The sequence below is a fragment of the Phyllobates terribilis genome, unplaced genomic scaffold (genome assembly GCF_046119375.1).
Source record: "Phyllobates terribilis strain yellow unplaced genomic scaffold, ASM4611937v1 Scaffold_1__5_contigs__length_1240528914, whole genome shotgun sequence".
NCBI classification, from domain to species: Eukaryota; Metazoa; Chordata; class Amphibia; order Anura; family Dendrobatidae; genus Phyllobates; species Phyllobates terribilis.
This window is the reverse complement of record NW_027362761.1, coordinates 1,191,575,170-1,191,592,789: the sequence shown is the minus strand read 5'-3', so window position 1 is coordinate 1,191,592,789 and position 17,620 is coordinate 1,191,575,170. Positions and strand designations below refer to the sequence as shown.

Sequence of the window (17,620 nt, the reverse complement as noted above, 5' to 3'; positions counted from 1 at the left end):
ATGTCTGAGGGTTCAGCAATGGTCAATGGAGCCGATCTGCTGTATTCCTCCAGCTGGGGCCGAAGTCCCCTAAGCTGACATACTGTAGAATGACACCAAATAGAGGCACAGACACCCTTTTTATAGATTACAATTGTCCTTGCAGTCATCATTCACAGGTCAAGGGTCAGAGATGAAGGTGGAAGGAGCTCAAGACTCATTGTTTGAGCATTTAAATCAACTTGCATAGTTTGTCCTCCATTGCTCGGCAAATCAACAACTCCCTGGGCTGGTATAATATGCAATCAGCATATTATCAAACAGTATTTCTCCATGACCCTATCTTGCAAGATTTGCAGACAATAAGTTGTAGTACATCTTAACTCAAGTATGAACATTCAGGATTATTCAAACAATAGTCTATGTTAATCAACCAAAGAAGAGCACAGGTTAAAAACGTCAACATGAAAATAAAGGTATATTGCTCTTGGCCATCAGAAAGTATGTCTGGAATAATTAAGAATAAAAGAAGTGTTTTCACAGCATGTGTCCTACTCCAAAACCCCAAAAAAGTATTTTAAAAGGCAAATAATGCAAACCACAATCACAAATTTTAGCAAATCTTTAATGCGCCATACATTACATTGAGCAGTTGTTATCCAAAGAACGTCCTACATGTTCTTACACAAATTATTCACACCCATCCATAAGATTATTTAGATTGTGGCAAGACGAGAAGGTGCTTGTGAAAGTATTTGGCCCGTGTTGACATTGGCTTGAAATTTTACAGTTTAACTTACACAAAGGCACAAGAAACAGGCAATTTCGGTTCATCACATATCCTGAAGAACACACTTGGGAACTTTACTTAAAGACCTATCAAGCTTATAGCCATGTAAGATCGACGAACTTGACCTTGCGTTTCAAAAAAAGACAATCATAACATGGAGAGATCTGTAAACATTCACATTACAAGGGATACTCGATACTGCATGTAATCTTATGGAGTACCGTTGGCAATGGACACAAATAGCAATTATCTTCCAACAAAGAGTATACTAACATAGCGCAGATTTTCCACGACTCTTCTATTCATTGTTTTAGGGCTTCCAGAAATCTCGTTTAGCTGGTGACAATAACGGAGTAGAATATGCTATTGTGTTGTGCTGAAAAAATGGACGTAGCTGGAAAACAGTGGTCAAAAGTTTGATCATTTGGACTCCATTTCTCTCATTCTACTGAATGGCTTTGACGAGGGGCACAGAAAAAAAACCTCCTTTTCGGATATTCAGACCAAAGCCAATGCAGTCATGATCAGGGCACATGATCTCAACCCAGCCAACCTTTCAAGGAGACTTGACAATGATGCCCAATTCTCCAAAAATGGATGCTCAGATGATCTGACATGGATGGTCTGTACGGAAAGAGATTTTTTTTTTCTTATTTTCAAAAGTTTCCTTTCTGCATGAATTGTAGGTCAGTAAAATCATATTTCTTTCCATGACGGGTTACGACAATGTGTAATTTTACCAAGTTTCAGACAAGTGTTGAACCAATACACAAAAGGCTAAGAAATAGATCTTTTCCTAAGGAGGGGCCATCCATAATACTTTGTGTAAAGAGTAAATCAGGTCACAAAAAAAGCAATCTGCACAGTGTTACCCCCGTCGGCAATGAGGACCTAGATTTACGAAATGGCCCACGGATCGAAACTGACGTACCGAAAAAACAATTCCCATAAAGAAAAAGGTTGCAATTGTCACAAATTCACAGCCAGTCTCAGAATGACGGCACAGTGAGGGTCCTGTACAAGTGTTCGAAGGTCTCTGAAGAAATTGCAAATTCCCCTTTCTGCAATAAAAGGACCGTAACCAGTTATCGTATCATTTTGCACTGATGGCCTCCAGTAAGAGTCAATTCTGTAGAATGGAACTTTTGACGTCCTATTTTAAAAATTTTACAATTTTTGAATGCAAATTTCTGCATTTTTCCCACCCGGGGTGGGGTTTAAAAAAAACAAACCTGTGTGTAGAATGGTTGAAAGAACAGCCAAGCTCTGCTACTATATAGCATCTACACTCTTCATATATGACTCTGGTCCTATTGAAGGGGTTGTCACGTCATCATAAATGGTGAAGCTTTGCAATTGACTTGTTAAAAATTGTCTCGGTTCTGGGGAGTGGATGGATTTTTAATTATTTGTTTCCTCTTCATTGACAAGGCTAATGGCCACTGCTGCAGCTTATCAGATAGATGGGTCTTCTAGGCAAGGGATGCGGCGCTCACAAGCTCTTTGCTATAGAGGTTGCAAGTGCTGCTCTGGAGAATCATCGCTCATCCGATGCTGTAGGGGCAAAGCCACTGGTCCGAACAGTCAATCATTGAGAAGAGAATGGCTCCTTCCAAGTAGGAAGCCTCGAGTCATACCCTCCTGAAGACAACATGATGATAACCCTTTAAGAAAACATTCTACAATCGACTACAAAGTCGACGCGTCTACACATACCTCCAGAAATGAGTGTACGTTTGACAGGGATCTAGCTATGAGTAGACGCGGCGTCATCAGCGCCGGTCATCTCCTGACATGGATTGGAGCGCAGCTAGAGAAAATCTTTAAGACGGTTGCTAGGATGTAGACACTGACTCTGGAATTGGATCTGAAACCTTGAACAGGTACCTGAGACGATTAATTATAAACTAAAGACGGCCATATTGCAAATTGTACTTATGTCATGTGACAGGAAGTGCACATATATGGAGGGAGCGCCGTTCCTTTAACATATTTGGCGTCAATTTAATATCCACATTATTCAACTGAAGGAAGACCGGGGGGCGGTCTGTGCACAAGGGGTGCCCGAGTAAGGCAATTTTATTACTACGGAAATGCTCAAGAGACCAGCTGGGCACAACGGATGGTGGTACGAGGTCTGTAATTACTGGAACCACGCGGAGAACATACCAGGCACCAAGGAAGGAAAGCATGAGGATCACGATACACAATTGCACTTAATTCCAAAATCAGGTTTCCATCGGGGGTCCGTTACTTAACACAGTGGAATCCCATTGTAAACACAAAAGCTAGACTTTTTTTTTGGGCTAGTACAGCTATGAGCGAGCGGAGAGGCCGAGGCTCCGGCTAAACCTCCTAATATGACCTTTCTAAATTAATATGCACAAGTCTGTAGAGATTAGCAGCAAAGGTTGTGTCCCGTCTAAGCGTTGTATCCCGGAAGGAAGCTGAACGTGATTGGCTCCGCTGGTCTGTGCGCCATCTACAGGTGGACCCTCAGCACGTCGCGGGTGGCGACGGTCCGACTGCAATTCCTGCAGACGACGGAAAGCGCCTTCTGAGTTTCGGCCAGGCAAGGGCGACACATGAGATGGCCGCAGGAAAGCTGGTAAATGGGTTCAGTCTTACAATAGGCTGAAAATGTTCTCATACACGATGTGCAGCCTTGATCCGCGCCGCTCCTCGCGCGCCCTGCGGAAGAGAGATCCCACACACACAAAAAGGTATTAGTAACGACTCCGAGACGCCCAAAAAGCAAATACACAAGGGTGAAGAAAAGAAATTAGAATCCCCCCCCTTTATTTAAAGACAATGACTATAATCAAGGATGCGGTATCCCCTCCTGACCGCCCCCTGATGCTGCGGGAACATCCTCAGCCACATAAAAAACCATCAGGAGTAATAAATCCGAGGCCTATAGGAAGTGGAGATTTTCTTTGTTTTTTCCCCAATACATTTTTAATGTCTTTGGCATAAAAAAAAACTTAAGTGACTTTTCTTAAATCAACAAAGCAGTGACAAGGCTTAGTTTTTTTTTGTGGGGGGGTAGAGGTAAAGAGTTGTCATTTTTTTTATTGGTAATATTCAGTGAATTTTTTTTTTTTTGGACACGCTATGAATAAAGATTTTTTTTTACTCCTTTCTGATAAGGTTTATATTTTTGGCTTTTTTGTGTAACCAGCAATTTTTATTTTCTTTAAAAAAAAAAAAAATTCGAATGTAGAAGAGAAGGGTTTTGTGCTTTTTAATATCGTCACATTTCTATTAAACTTTTTTTTTTTTTTTCACTTTATATCTTAGACCCGACTTCTATGAACTTCCTGACTCAAAACCATAATGTAGGGTAAATGGGTCAGCGTAACTTTTGAAGTTTTTTGGGGGTTTCCGTTTTTACAGCCTTCAGCGTGCGATAAGAATGAGGAGGTGACGGTGTTCTCCAGGTCAGTACGATTACAGTGACAACTAGACTTTCTTTTATATTTTAGTGACTTAAAAAAAAAATTTACATTTGTAAAATTAAAAAAAAATAAATAAAAATTAAATGTGTAAAATTAAAAAAGAAAAAAAATTAAATGTGTAAAATTAAAAAAAAAATAATTACATTTGTTGAGACCCGGAACTTTTATCCCCCCCCCCCCCACCCCCCAATCTATGGACCTGTATAAGGGCTTGTTTTTTCATGTTACCATTATGAGGTAGATGAGACATTTTGATAGTTTTCTATTGCATTTTTTAAGGGACATGCAGTTTACAAAAATGGAAATTCTGTTTTTTTTTTTAGTATTTATTTTATAGATTACATTTTTTTTTAGATATTTTCATAAGATCAGACTTACGGCCGCAGCAATAGTGAATATCTTCATGTTTGTTTTTTTTATATTTAATTTTTGAGATTCAAAACGTTTAATATTTTTTAGTCTAGAAGGTGTGATTGTTGGATCTTGTTCTATATATTACAATACTTGGTACTGCTAGTATTGGATACAAAAAAAAAAGATCTCTTATGAAGACCATTCTATGGCTGAGCTTCTTAGGAGTACCAAGGTGGCAGCAATGGTCATCGCTATCCCATTAGGGCCCCATGGATTTAGGGAGGACCATCTGACACGAGGGGCAGGAGATGCAGGGTAGACGTGACGCGCGTCCTCCCTCCAGTGCTCAATATACAGATCATTGCCAGTAGTGATCTTGTCTAGGACAATACCGGTGAAGGTTGGGGCTGTGGTCCAGGGTGGGCTCCCAGCACTCTCCATGTGAAATCCTTGCTGTTGACTCTTCAAAAACTTTGCTGTGTACGAGGGCATGGAGCCCAGGGCTGAGGTGAGAGCCTGGTCCAGGCTTTGTGTCAGTCTCTGCTCATGGGATATTGACTCTGTGGGCAAACCAAAATCTTAAAACAAATCTCAAACCCCGACATTAAATTTTCCAGCCTAACATCCACCATGTCCCACTTCCCCATCCACTTTAGTTTACATGAAACGTGGAGAAAAAAAAAAGTTTTAAAAAACTTTTTCTAGGCCTTGACCATTCAGGGCCAAAGCCTGAAACTGCACTATTGAGCGTCTGTAAGGACAACACTCCCATTCCTAAATTCTGTCATCATGGAGATCTTCTCGACACCTATGTGGACGTTGTGGGTGTATATATGGGGCACATCTAGGGATCACTTCTATAAGGATCCAGGACAGCCTGCTTATTTTGGAAAACCTGGCAGATGAGATCATCAGTAATTTTGTAAACCTCAATAGGGTGGTCCAGTAAAAAAAAATAAAAGTATAGTACTTGTACTGGTGAAGCAGTCCCAATGGTCAGATTTCAAGGTGGTCCCTACTCGGTGCAGTGCCGTTTTCAGGTTCTTCTTGACACAGGAGAAAGTTTTGTGTGTTGGCATATGACCAGTGCTGTGTGTGGGGGTCTGGCGGCTGACTGCTCACCTCAACAGGCCAGGCCAAGCCAAGATGGAGGCATAGACAGATGAGGGGTTTTGCTTAGCTCCTGAAATAAGCAGCCAGCCCACTTCTAACACAGCACTGGACATTTGCCAAAAAAATTCCTCCTGTCTCGAGAAGAAGCCTTTTTAACAGAGAAAAAGAGGAGGGTCTCTAGTGCCACTTTTTGGCAGCGGCAATCCTAAAAGTCAATATTGACCCTGTAAAGAATTAGGAAATAAAGCCGGACCAGAATTTTCTCCAGACAGCGGTCTCATCAGTGCAAAGTAAGAGTATGGCTGGCAGCGTGAGAGGCCTTCAACAGGGGATACAAGGGTTAAACTTTTCCTTAAAGGAGACCCATCACCAGGTCAGAAGGGGACCGTTTTTACTCTTATTTTATTCCTGCTGCTCCCCTGAGTATTCGGCATATATGTATGTATTATATATATATATATATATATATATATATATATATATATATATATATATATATATATATATATATATATATATATATATATATATATATATATATATATATATATATATATATATATATTTTTTTTTTTTTTTTTAAATCCACCATATAGGTCTGGAGATATGGGCATTTTAATTTACTGCCAATTTTTATGCTCTTTAAAAATGGGGGGTGCTCACTGGGTAATAATGCAGAGGAGCCTAACACCATGCCCCCGAGGAGCCTGTGACCATAAAAATTAGCACTAAATATAAAAGGCCCGTATCTCTGGAACTGTACGGTGAATTAAAAAATCAGAACAAAACCATAATACTCAGGAGAGTAGCGGGAATAAAATAAGGCACAAAAACTGGCCACTTTTGACCTGATTATACGTCCTCTAAGGGGGTCCTCAAACTTAATTGCCACTTAATTGCATACTGTATTTCCCAGGAAACATTGCGAGGCCTATGTGTCTTCCTACACTATTATGGGGGTCTCCATCAGGAGAAACATTGACTTTTATTATTATCGGCCTTCACTTGGTCAATAGCCATGGCAACTTGATAGATGAACGATCTCGAGGAAGATCGATCTTATGCAAGCCTGGATGGGTTCACCAAGGTCTTCGCCACCGTTCTCTTGATAGTATCAAACCAACGGGTTGCTAGTGCCTCAGTCTTGGCTTGTCCATTGCCTTTTAGATCCCCCATTAAAGGCCTCTCCATCACACAACCATAATTTGTATTAACGGACGAGGACGAAGTATCAGCTGTATACAAATTGAGGTTCTGGTTTGACTTTATATCCCAAGTCATGTGACAAGGTTTCTTTAAAAAACTTGATATAGTCTTCTAGGATTTCTCCAATTGGTGGCGCAAGAGTCCTTAATCTCTTCCTCTGTAAAGAGACTATTTGCATATTTTATTTCCCAATGAGCACTGCATGGGCTATTAGTTTCCCTAAGGCACTTTGGCAGTTTTCTTAAAGGGGTTTTTCAGCACTTTTTTTATTGCGGATTTAGGATATCAAATTGGGAAATCGGGGTGGGGGGTACGACACCCAGCACACTCGACGATCAGCCTGGATGTGATCAGTTGTGGAACATAACAGCACAGCTCCGTAAACTGTATAGCGGCTGTGGTGGCCAGGTACTGCCCATTGAATAATAGTGGATCTGCAGTACATTTGACGGAGCCTCCAGCATTGGGAAACAGCTGATCGGGGCGGATGACAAGTGTCGCACCTTCACCGATCGGGTATGGATAACTGATCCTAACTTTACCCTTTAGAAATAGGGAGTGTTGGGAATACCTGAATTGGAGCAATCCATCTGTGACATGTGACTGTCATTCTCAGTTTTCATCTTTTTCGTTCCCATCTCTGAGGTAGACGAGAGGCCGCTCACTGCCGAAAAGTAGGTGTCTACCTTATCACCATCGATGGTCGAATCCTCCATCCACTCCACTTTCCTCTTCATGGAGGACAAAGCGATGGCGGAAGCAGTCACCGGGGCGCCGACTCGCGTTCTTCCCAGGAGGTTGGAGCCGGGAATATTGTGCTGTAGGAGGAAGTAGTCTATCCTAGCTTTGAGTGAAGGATACGGGAGAGGCTGGGAGTGCGCAGAGTACGGCACCCCCGTAAACGGGTCGCTTGGCATCCTTCCCCACGACGCTTCACTTTGGTTGCATTTGTCAAGTGTGCTTTGGTCGATAACTTTCCCCGATGGAAGGATTATGGGGAAAGTCATGATCTCCAGTGTGATTGGGTCCAGGAACTCCTCGGGAACATCTTGGAGAATATTGGCGAGCTCGCTCAGGCTGTGCTGTGTGTTTTCTGAGTTGCTTTCCATTGGCGATGCCGGACGCTGCTGCCCAAAGCCATGAGGAAGACTTAGGCAAGCGATTTGGTAAACACTCTCCACCAGTTCCTTAGGGCAAGTCTTTGCCGGCTGCCCCCACACCTCCACCCTCTTTATACTACAAGGCATCCCTCCGGCAACATGCGTTATGCAGATCTTCAGATGGGTAACGTTACTTAGTGAGTGCTGCCCCTTATTCCACAGATCTTGGCAAGACGAGCCATGGTAGGACATCACGTTATTGGTCTGATGGAACGGGTGTCTAGGTTTGAAGCCCCGGTTATTGAACGTAGCCTTGCTTTGATTTTTTAGCACAACTTTACCCACCAAAGCAAAGACTTCTTTGTCCAGCGCCTGGCCGACCGAAGCTGGCTGGTTCACCTCGTGGTTACTACTAGACATTTTGTTGGGGGAGGTAGCTGTATATATGTCCATTCCTGAAAAGTGCTGGTGCCCCCCCGAGGAGGTGTCAATATTTATCCTACATATATCTAAATTAAATGGGAAGGAGAAGGTGATGTGTATCGGAGGCTTAATGAAATATTCACAGCGAAAGCCGCGGTTCCTTTTTGCCAGATCTTCGGAGACCAGATTCTCCACTTCGTATCCATCAGCGCTGATCTAAGAACAGAGGAGACATGTCATGTTCTATTCTTTCCATTTCTCTACCTAAAAATGAGGATTTTTCCATGATTGGATTTGGATTTGAATTCTGCACTTTGGGGAAAAAAAAGGAGCCGATATGTAAAGTCTACGGCGGATCGTGTTTGGAAACTATGTGAAATCCCCATGGAATCTGCGTGTGGACACGTGACGATGCCAATTTCAGCTGCAGATTTTCTTTCAGAGCATTGGCTGAACATATCCTTTTATTGCTATTTAATCTGAGAGCAGCTTACTGTAGGGGCAGAGACCCTGATCCCAGCAATGTGTCACTTACTAGGCTGTGTGTGGTTGATTCAATAAAATCAGTGTTTTATCAACAGGAGATCATCACTACAGGACTAGGTGTCTCATGCCATGTTGTCCTCCTGCTCTGTGTAACCACGCCCCCAACCACTGATTGGCTGATAATGTACAGTGGTGGCCAAAAGTATTGGCACCCCTGCAATTCTGTCAGATAATATTCAGTTTCTTCCTGAAAATGATTGCAATCACAAATTCTTTGGTATTATTATCTTCATTTAATTTGTCTTCAATGAAAAAACACAAAAAGAATTGTCCTAAAGCCAAATTGGATACAATTCCACACCCAACCTAAAAAAGGGGGTGGACAAAAGTATTGGCACTGTTTGAAAAATCATGTGATGCTTCTCTAATTCGTGTAATTAACAGCACCTGTAACTTACCTGTGGCACCTAACAGGTGTTGGCAATAACTAAATCACACTTGCAGCCAGTTAACATGGATTAAAGTTGACTCAACCTCTGTCCTGTGTCCTTGTGTGTACCACATTGAGCATGGAGAAAAGAAAGAAGACCAAAGAACTGTCTGAGGACTTGAGAAACCAAATTTTGAGGAAGCATGAGCAATCTCAAGGCTACAAGTCCATCTCCAAAGACCTGAATGTTCCTGTGTCTTCCGTGCGCAGTGTCATCAAGAAGTGTAAAGCCCATGGCACTGTGGCTAACCTCCCTAGATGTGGACGGAAAAGAAAAATTGACGAGAGATTTCAACGCAAGATTGTGCGGATGGTGGATAAAGAACCTCGACTAACATCCAAACAAGTTCAAGCTGCCCTGCAGTCCGAGGGTACAACAGTGTCAACCCGTACTATCCGTCGGCGTCTGAATGAAAAGGGACTGTATGGTAGGATACCCTGGAAGACCCCACTTCTTACCCCGAGACATAAAAAAGCCAGGCTGGAGTTTGCCAAAACTTACCTGAGAAAGCCTAAAATGTTTTGGAAGAATATTCTCTGGTCAGATGAGACAAAAGTAGAGCTTTTTGGGAAAAAGCATCAACATAGAGTGTACAGGAAAAAAAAGAGGCATTCAAAGAAAAGAACACGGTCCCTACAGTCAAACATGGCGGAGGTTCCCTGATGTTTTGGGGTTGCTTTGCTGCCTCTGGCACTGGACTGCTTGACCGTGTGCATGGCATTATGAAGTCTGAAGACTACCAACAAATTTTGCAGCATAATGTAGGGCCCAGTGTGAGAAAGCTGGGTCTCCCTCAGAGGTCATGGGTCTTCCAGCAGGACAATGACCCAAAACACACTTCCAAAAGCACTATAAAATGGTTTGAGAGAAAGCACTGGAGACTTCTAAGGTGGCCAGCAATGAGTCCAGACCTGAATCCCATAGAACACCTGTGGAGAGATCTCAAAATGGCAGTTTGGAGAAGGCACCCTTCAAATATCAGGGACCTGGAGCAGTTTGCCAAAGAAGAATGGTCTACAATTCCAGCAGAGCATTGTAAGAAACTCATTGATGGTTACCGGAAGCGGTTGTTCGCAGTTATTTTGGCTAAAGGTTGTGCAACCAAGTATTAGGCTGAGGGTGCCAATACTTTTGTCCGGCCCTTTTTTGGAGTTTTGTGTGAAATGATCAATGATTTGATTTTTGCTTCATTCTCTTTTGTGTTTTTTCCTTGCAAGCAAATTAAATGAAGAGAATACCACCAAAGAATTTGTGATTGCAATCATTTTCCGGAAGAAACTGAGTATTATTTGACAGAATTGCAGGGGTGCCAATACTTTTGGCCACCACTGTACAGTGTACACAGGGAGCTGCCAATCAGTGGTTGGGGGCGGGGTTATACAGAGCTCTGCAGAATAGAGAACTGTGATTCTATTCAAAATCACAGCAAGCAGCTCAGCAAGTGATACATCGCTGGAATCAGGGTTTCAGCTTCCGGTGCTTTTAGGTCTCGAGTTGTCCTAGCATCTCAGATGACTATTCATCTATGCCCTTTAAAGGGGTGTTCTGTTTGGAACAAATAATATTTCCTTAGGATAGGCTATTACTGTTAGATTGAAAGGTGTCCGACCACTAAGATCCCCATCGCTTACCAGAAAGGGGCATTTTATGCCATTAGGATGGAGCAGTACAGTGTATGCTCAACCGCTTCTTCCTTTCTTCCCTTTAGGACTGCCGGAGAGCTGTAATTGGTTTTCTTCGGCAGCCTCATAAAACAAAAAATGGGCCAAACCTGCATTATGCCGTTCCATTATAAAGGGGATAAAAGTGCCACGTTCAGGCGATTGGTGCCAAGTCCGAGCAATCTAAAAGTTATCGACTATCCAATGGATCAGTGATAATTTGACCCAATCGGACAACACCTAAAAAGGGAATCTGTCACTGGGTTATGTATGTAATCTGAGAGCAGCACGGCGTAAAGGCTGAAACCCTGATTCCATCGATGTGTCACTTGCTGGGCTGCTTGAAGTCATTTTGATATAATCACAGTTTTCTCTGCTGCGGATGTAGCAGTGCTCAGAATGCTGAGCCCTGTATAACCCCGCCCACACCATCTTTTGTGTACAATGTATATTGACAAAAATCTGCCAATCAGTACTGGCAGCGTGGCTGGACTAGGAAGCACGAGACACCTAGTCGTGTATTGAAAAACCTGCACTTGAGCTACAAAATTTAAAGCCAATGATACAATTATGTTCAGCGTTTCGTAATTAGCAAACGTTACCTTGTTGCAAAATACCCGCGGCTTGAACTGAGGAAGGCAGAGATTTACGACCATCCTGGCGCAATATAGTGTCAGGTCTCAGCGCAGCAACACCTAGGAGATCAGATGGTTAACGTTCAAGGACAGGATGCAAATTAGGGTACTGTGACGATGAGGATGGGTGAGATCACTGATGAACGGTGGGCACTCCATCAAAAAGAAAAAGGGAGATTTCAATAAAGTGGCAGAAAATATTGTATATGGCAAAGCTCGATTTCCCTATGCAGCAGAAGCGAGACCTCGCAATAAAGATCAACACAAACCTCTCTATATGTATGCTCTGCTGAACTTGTGCAGTCATCCCAGAATTTACCACACTGTCATCATGACCGATGACTGGAATCAGCATATGTATCACACGGATCGGCCATCACAAGGAGAGACAGAAGAGAGACTCTTGGTTCTTCCCTATGGACAGACACGAAATGATCTAACAAGCAGAGATCCGTTCTGAAGACCGACATCGCCACCTGCTGGTCAGTGATGGCTACAGCAAGATCCAAATACCAGATTTTCCAAGGATATCTAAAAACGTTTAGTCCAAAGTTTACTATAGTTATTTATCTTTATTATCTGTGCGTTCCCTACTGTCCCCCCAATATCCCCCAAGAGACCACTGATCACCGCAGTAATGGTAACAGTCCTTGGAATCCCTGTGACCAGTCATCTACATAGACTACTGGAACCATGGCAGGAAACGAAGGGTAAAAAACAGTCCCAAGTGGTCACTGGCAGAACTGATCTGGTCTTGCTAACCTCTAAACTCCCAGAGGGAATTTCATGGTGAGGGGAAACCTGTGGTCACATAACCATAGAACCAAAATGTGATAGGTTTCAGATTAAAAGGTTTGATTTGTCAGAAAGGAGGCGCAAGTGTCTGATCTGATTTTGTCTGTGAAATTCTCAGGGTCACCAGGGCATCTTCCCGGTGGAGGAGGTGGTGGTGCAGGTGCAGGAGGAGGAGGAGGAGGAGGTGGTGGTGCAGGTGCAGGAGGTGGTGCAGGTGCAGGAGGAGGAGGAGGAAGGAGAAAAAGGAAGACACGATAAAAGTAATAAATTCCACAATCTTTTTTTTTTTTATTCACAGTAAACAGCATGGAGCAGAGGGGTGGAAATATAATTTCTTTGTGTAAAGACTATTATTTCTCGTGAATGAAAAATGGGGGCAATGAACTGATCGGATCAGTTCTCTGTTGGTGGGTGTTTCATGAATTTGTAGACCCAGTTGTCCCGTCACCTCGCTTGGTCCAGTGACTCAAACACTTTGTAATGTAGATATGATAGTTTTTCTGACTGGGAGCACTTGGTTAGAGGATACCACTCCCAGTACGGCAGCTCCACCACCACGTAACCCAACTTCCGCAGTTGCCTCCTTTTCATGTCATGGAGACCCAGGAGCCGTTTCTGACCGTAACAATAGTGATTCCGGTTGGTGACCTGAAGGGCCAGCTTAATAACCTCAGTGACAGGTTTCTTATCAAGTTTCCTTCTTGTGGTCAACTGGGACAAGAGGCCTTCAGTGATTCTGGCAGAACCTTGCATTTTTGCACCGTCCTGAGTATCGTCAGGAGAAGGGTTCAAGTTTTTATTCAGTAACTGGCTCATGAGGTCATCGGTAACTTGGACGCCAATGGGTTTCTTTTTCGATTGCTCAGCTTTGACAATACTTGCATTTATCTGGATGGGCTTGTTGTTGATATCGAAGTGGACCTCCAGATCTTTTGACCGAGTATGTGGCAAGATCATGTGGTGCTTTACAAACTCAGGACCTCCCAACAAGATTTCTAACATTGAGGCCGCTTCTAGCGCCTCTTCCTTCACGTAGATGTCCAGTTTGGAGAAATTTAGAAGCATTTCGGTAACTTCTTGGCGTAGCTCAGGGGAGATAGTTTCTCCTATGTATTCTGGGCATTCGATCTCTACGCTACCAGCTATGGTGAAGAGATCCTTCTTCAGTTCGAACAGGCTTATTTTAGTGGACTGAATGATGAATGCTTCGCTTAGGGCCACCTTAATTAGATCCAGCGGGAACCTCTGACAGAAAGCGAGGGCCATCAGACAAGTCAAGAAGTGTTCAGGAAAGCTCTGAAATTCTTGGAGATTTTTGGAGATTTCATTAATTAAAACAGAGTAAAAAATATCGGAGTTGGGTGGATTATAGGTCAGGATGCCAAAAGACCAAAGCAACTTGGCAATGTCTTTGCTCCTACAGTAGCCTACTCGATCCGGAATGACTGAGGCGACTGTATTCATGAGATCTTCATCCAGAATATGCATTGAGGCGAAGGACAGGGTAACATGCATGATGCCCTGAATGCCCATGTTGGGTATACGTTGAAAGGCCACCTGTCCAACCTGCCTAAAAAAATCCACATGGTCGACGCGGGTGAAGCGGAACATTTTAAGGACGTTGACTAAAGAATAGTTGCTTATGTCATTCATGTTTTCTACGATCAGATCACCAAATTTTCTCATTAGATACTCCGATAACCCATGACCGGTTTTAAAGAAGCCTAAACAAACTGTCCCGATTTCTTCTAGGTTGATGGTCTGGAGATATCTCAAGACCACGGCCTCCAGTTTCTCCATCAGTTCTTCGGGGGCTCGTCTCCCTTCACCAGTGATGTATATTAACTGGATGGCCTGAGCTAAAGTTAGGTCCATACAACGCAAGTGCATATAACTGTACATTATGTCCAAAAACTTCGGGACGCTGAACGACAAACATCTCCACATATCTGCCACCAGAAGTAACTCATTGGTAGACAGGTACCAAACCCGGCCACTGAACTCTTTTTCGTAGGCTTTCAGTAAGGGATGATTCGTGGGAATTTTGAGTCGGACGAAGGCTCCGAGGATATGGATGAGTTCTCGATGAGTGTAGAGCTTCAGGGCTTCAATGCTGCGGCCACATAATTTCTCAAAAAGTTTATTGGATTTTATTAAGCCCATATGGTCTCCAGGGACGTGACTTAGTTTTTCCCAAAATTCTGAAATTTCTGCAGGAGAAAGGTCGTTACAAGCAACTTTCTGTAGAAGGAGCTCGCCTTCTTCCTTGGAGGTGTCCACAGTATGTCCGGAGCTGTAGCACAGAGACTTGTACTCAGCTCGACTCTGTTGGAAGACCCTCGGATCAGCCATGCTATTGTACGATTCCACATCATCGTACAAGTCCTCATTTCTGCTTTTCCTATACGTCTTTGCCAATTTCTCCGACAGTTTTTCTCGGGTATATGACGGCAAGTCCAATTTTTTCATTCTTGGCCGTCCGGTTGCATTTTTATGCTGCTGGTAGTCACGTTGCGGTTGCCTCTTCTCGGACGCTGTGGGATACTCTGAAGGTCTTTCGGGATTGGGAAAATCTCCAGCATTGCTGCGCACTTTCTTGTAATAATAAGCGGGCTGAACAGCGATTCTCCTAAGTTTATCTGTACTTTTAACACTTGTCCATCGAGTAAAAGATGAAAATGAAGCTGTGCGGAAAACGCCTCCTTGCAATCCTCGACGTAGTGCAGTGGCCATGGGTCTTGAGGAACCGAATCGGAAGAGTACTGAAAAAAGGGTAGACGGAGAATGAAGATGAGTGTCTTCCTGATATAAAAGATGCACAGAAAAGCAATAAGATGGAAGAAAAATCCACAAGAGCTATGAAGCCGGTAAGTGCGTGGACAGGTGGCACGATGGCTTCTGTCTACAGAAAGATACTCCAGGCGGCTCGCGTCCATTCATTTCATGATATATCAGGTGTTAAAGGAGTCAATGAAACTTCCAAGAAAATTATTGTAAGAAAGAAACACCCATATTAAAGGGGAAGTAAAAATATAGTACCTCAGACGACTTAATGCAAGATAGATAGTGATAACCTATCACACCATTGGTGTCCGACTCCCGACACCTCCACCTATCAGCTGTTATAAGCACCGGCCGAATGTATACAGAGATGGGAAACTGCAATTCAGGCCACTGTGTAGTGGCCATTCTCGGTACTGCAGCCCAGATTACATTCACTTCAATGGGAGCCAAAATGCAGTACCTGCGAACGGCCACTACTGTGCTGCACCCACATTCGGTAGCTGATTAGTGGAGTCCGGCACCGTCACCCTCACCAGTCTGATATGGATCATCTGTCCTATATCTAAGTTCTGGAAACCCCCTTTAAAGGGATATGCCCTCCAACTAGATCAATCCCTCTAAGTGGGACAGGCATTCTCCACCTGTAATTTCAACAGACTAGAGACAACCACCGCTGCAATAAATCACCATCTGACGGGTGAAGGAAACTGCATATTCCAATAACAGTAGGACAAAAATTATTTTTAAGGGACTGTCAGCACAGAATGAATATTCAAACTAAGTCCTGCCACTCGCTGCTCCACGGCGCGGCCAATCACCTGTTTGTTTTCCATCACTCTCCACCCCCCTCTTCTTTGATTGACAGCTCTGGCTTCATAGAGCCAGAGAAGGGTGGAGAAAGATGGGAAACAAGCCAGGTCTGCAGTCAGCCGGCGGAGGTCAGCAGTCAGCCGGCGGAAGTCAGCACAACCTTGGTGAAGTCATCAGATGTGAATAGTAAGATAAAACAGCAGTGACCCTTAAAGGGTTTGGGGGCGGGGGGTTGCCCTTTTTTGTAAAAAAAATATACCCCTCGTCGCTACTGTTACCAATATTGCCTGGCCGGTCTCTAATTTTTGCTACAGTGTTGAAGTTCGGTCACAGGTTCATGTGACCACTGCAGTCAATCACACAGCTTACTACCGGTAGACCGAGCAGTAATTTCCTGTATAGACACAGGCGAGGGGAAACCAAAAAGGGACAGGGAAGAGAGAATCACTTTTTTTGTCTGTTACTCTGACCCCTTCGACAAAGTCTGTCCGATGTGGAAACCCCCTGTAATATCACGATTCTCACTCTCTGACCCTCAGATCAAATAAATGAGGCGATGATAAAGTATCACCCACCAATAATAATGCTGCAGCGGCACAAACGATACCATAACGGGGGCCGAGAACTATACGCGGCCGCCGGACACGGAGGGGGGGGGGCCTGAGGACTATATGCGGCTGCCGGACATGGGGGGCCGAGGACTATATGCGGCCGCCGGACTCGGGGGGAGGGGACCGAGGACTATACACGGCTACCGGAAATGGGGGGCCAATGACTATACGCGGCTGCTGGACATGGGGGGCCAACAACTATTCGCGGCTGCCGGAAAAGGGGGGCTAACGACTACACGCGGCTGCCGGACATGGGGGGCCAACAACTATACGCGGCTGCCGGAAATGGGGGGCCAACGACAAGCGGCTGCCGGACGTGGGGGGCCAATGACTATACGCAGCTGACGGACATGGGGGGGCCAAGGACTATACGCAACCGCAGGGCACGGGTTATGGGGGTATGGGGGGGGTGAAGACATTCATGAGGAGTGACCGGCGTCTGATCAGCAGGTAAATTAAAAATGCAGCTTCATGCATCACTGATAAAGATCTGATCTGTACTCGCCGTCTGTCATGTGCCAATGCTGCGCTAATGAGGGTGAAAACCAAATAAAATGTCATTTATCATCAGTTGCTATGACGACTTGATCTATAAGGAAGGACAGGAGACCACAAGCGTCCTGACCACACAACCAATCAGAGAGCAGCTCTCATCTAAAAATCCGCTCTGGGAAAATCAAAGCTGAGCTCTCATTGGTCGCCGTTACGTGACTACAGATTGTCACCAGTATATAAATACACAGGAGCCGCATCTGTGACCACAGTGACCCCCGTCTACACCGGTAGACACTGGTGACATACCCGCTCCGCTCTCCTCTGATCACCGCCTATCCATGCACTGGGAAGAGACGCAATCCAGCGGCGCTCACTGATGACGTAGCCAATGTCACAGCTCTGCCGGGATAGAAGGCGTGGTTAATACTT

At 44.1% G+C, this 17,620-nt stretch overlaps 2 protein-coding genes across 2 annotated transcripts; both read right to left on the bottom strand.

Annotated features, from left to right (window-relative positions):
• Positions 1-585: 585 nt before the first annotated feature.
• UBOX5 (U-box domain containing 5) lies at positions 586-17,616 on the bottom strand. Its single transcript, XM_073649220.1, has 5 exons — positions 17,498-17,616; positions 11,664-11,756; positions 7,472-8,639; positions 4,974-5,141; positions 586-3,460 (listed from the first exon to the last, which is right to left on the bottom strand). Exons 2-5 carry the CDS (start codon positions 11,715-11,717, stop codon positions 3,252-3,254), a joined length of 1,599 nt encoding a protein of 532 aa, XP_073505321.1. The 5' UTR covers positions 11,718-11,756; positions 17,498-17,616; the 3' UTR covers positions 586-3,251.
• Positions 11,783-17,586, bottom strand: FASTKD5 (FAST kinase domains 5). Its single transcript, XM_073649215.1, has 2 exons — positions 17,498-17,586; positions 11,783-15,253 (listed from the first exon to the last, which is right to left on the bottom strand). The coding sequence occupies exon 2, from the start codon at positions 15,222-15,224 to the stop codon at positions 12,936-12,938; it is 2,289 nt and encodes a 762-aa protein (XP_073505316.1). The 5' UTR covers positions 15,225-15,253; positions 17,498-17,586; the 3' UTR covers positions 11,783-12,935.
• Positions 17,617-17,620: the final 4 nt, after the last annotated feature.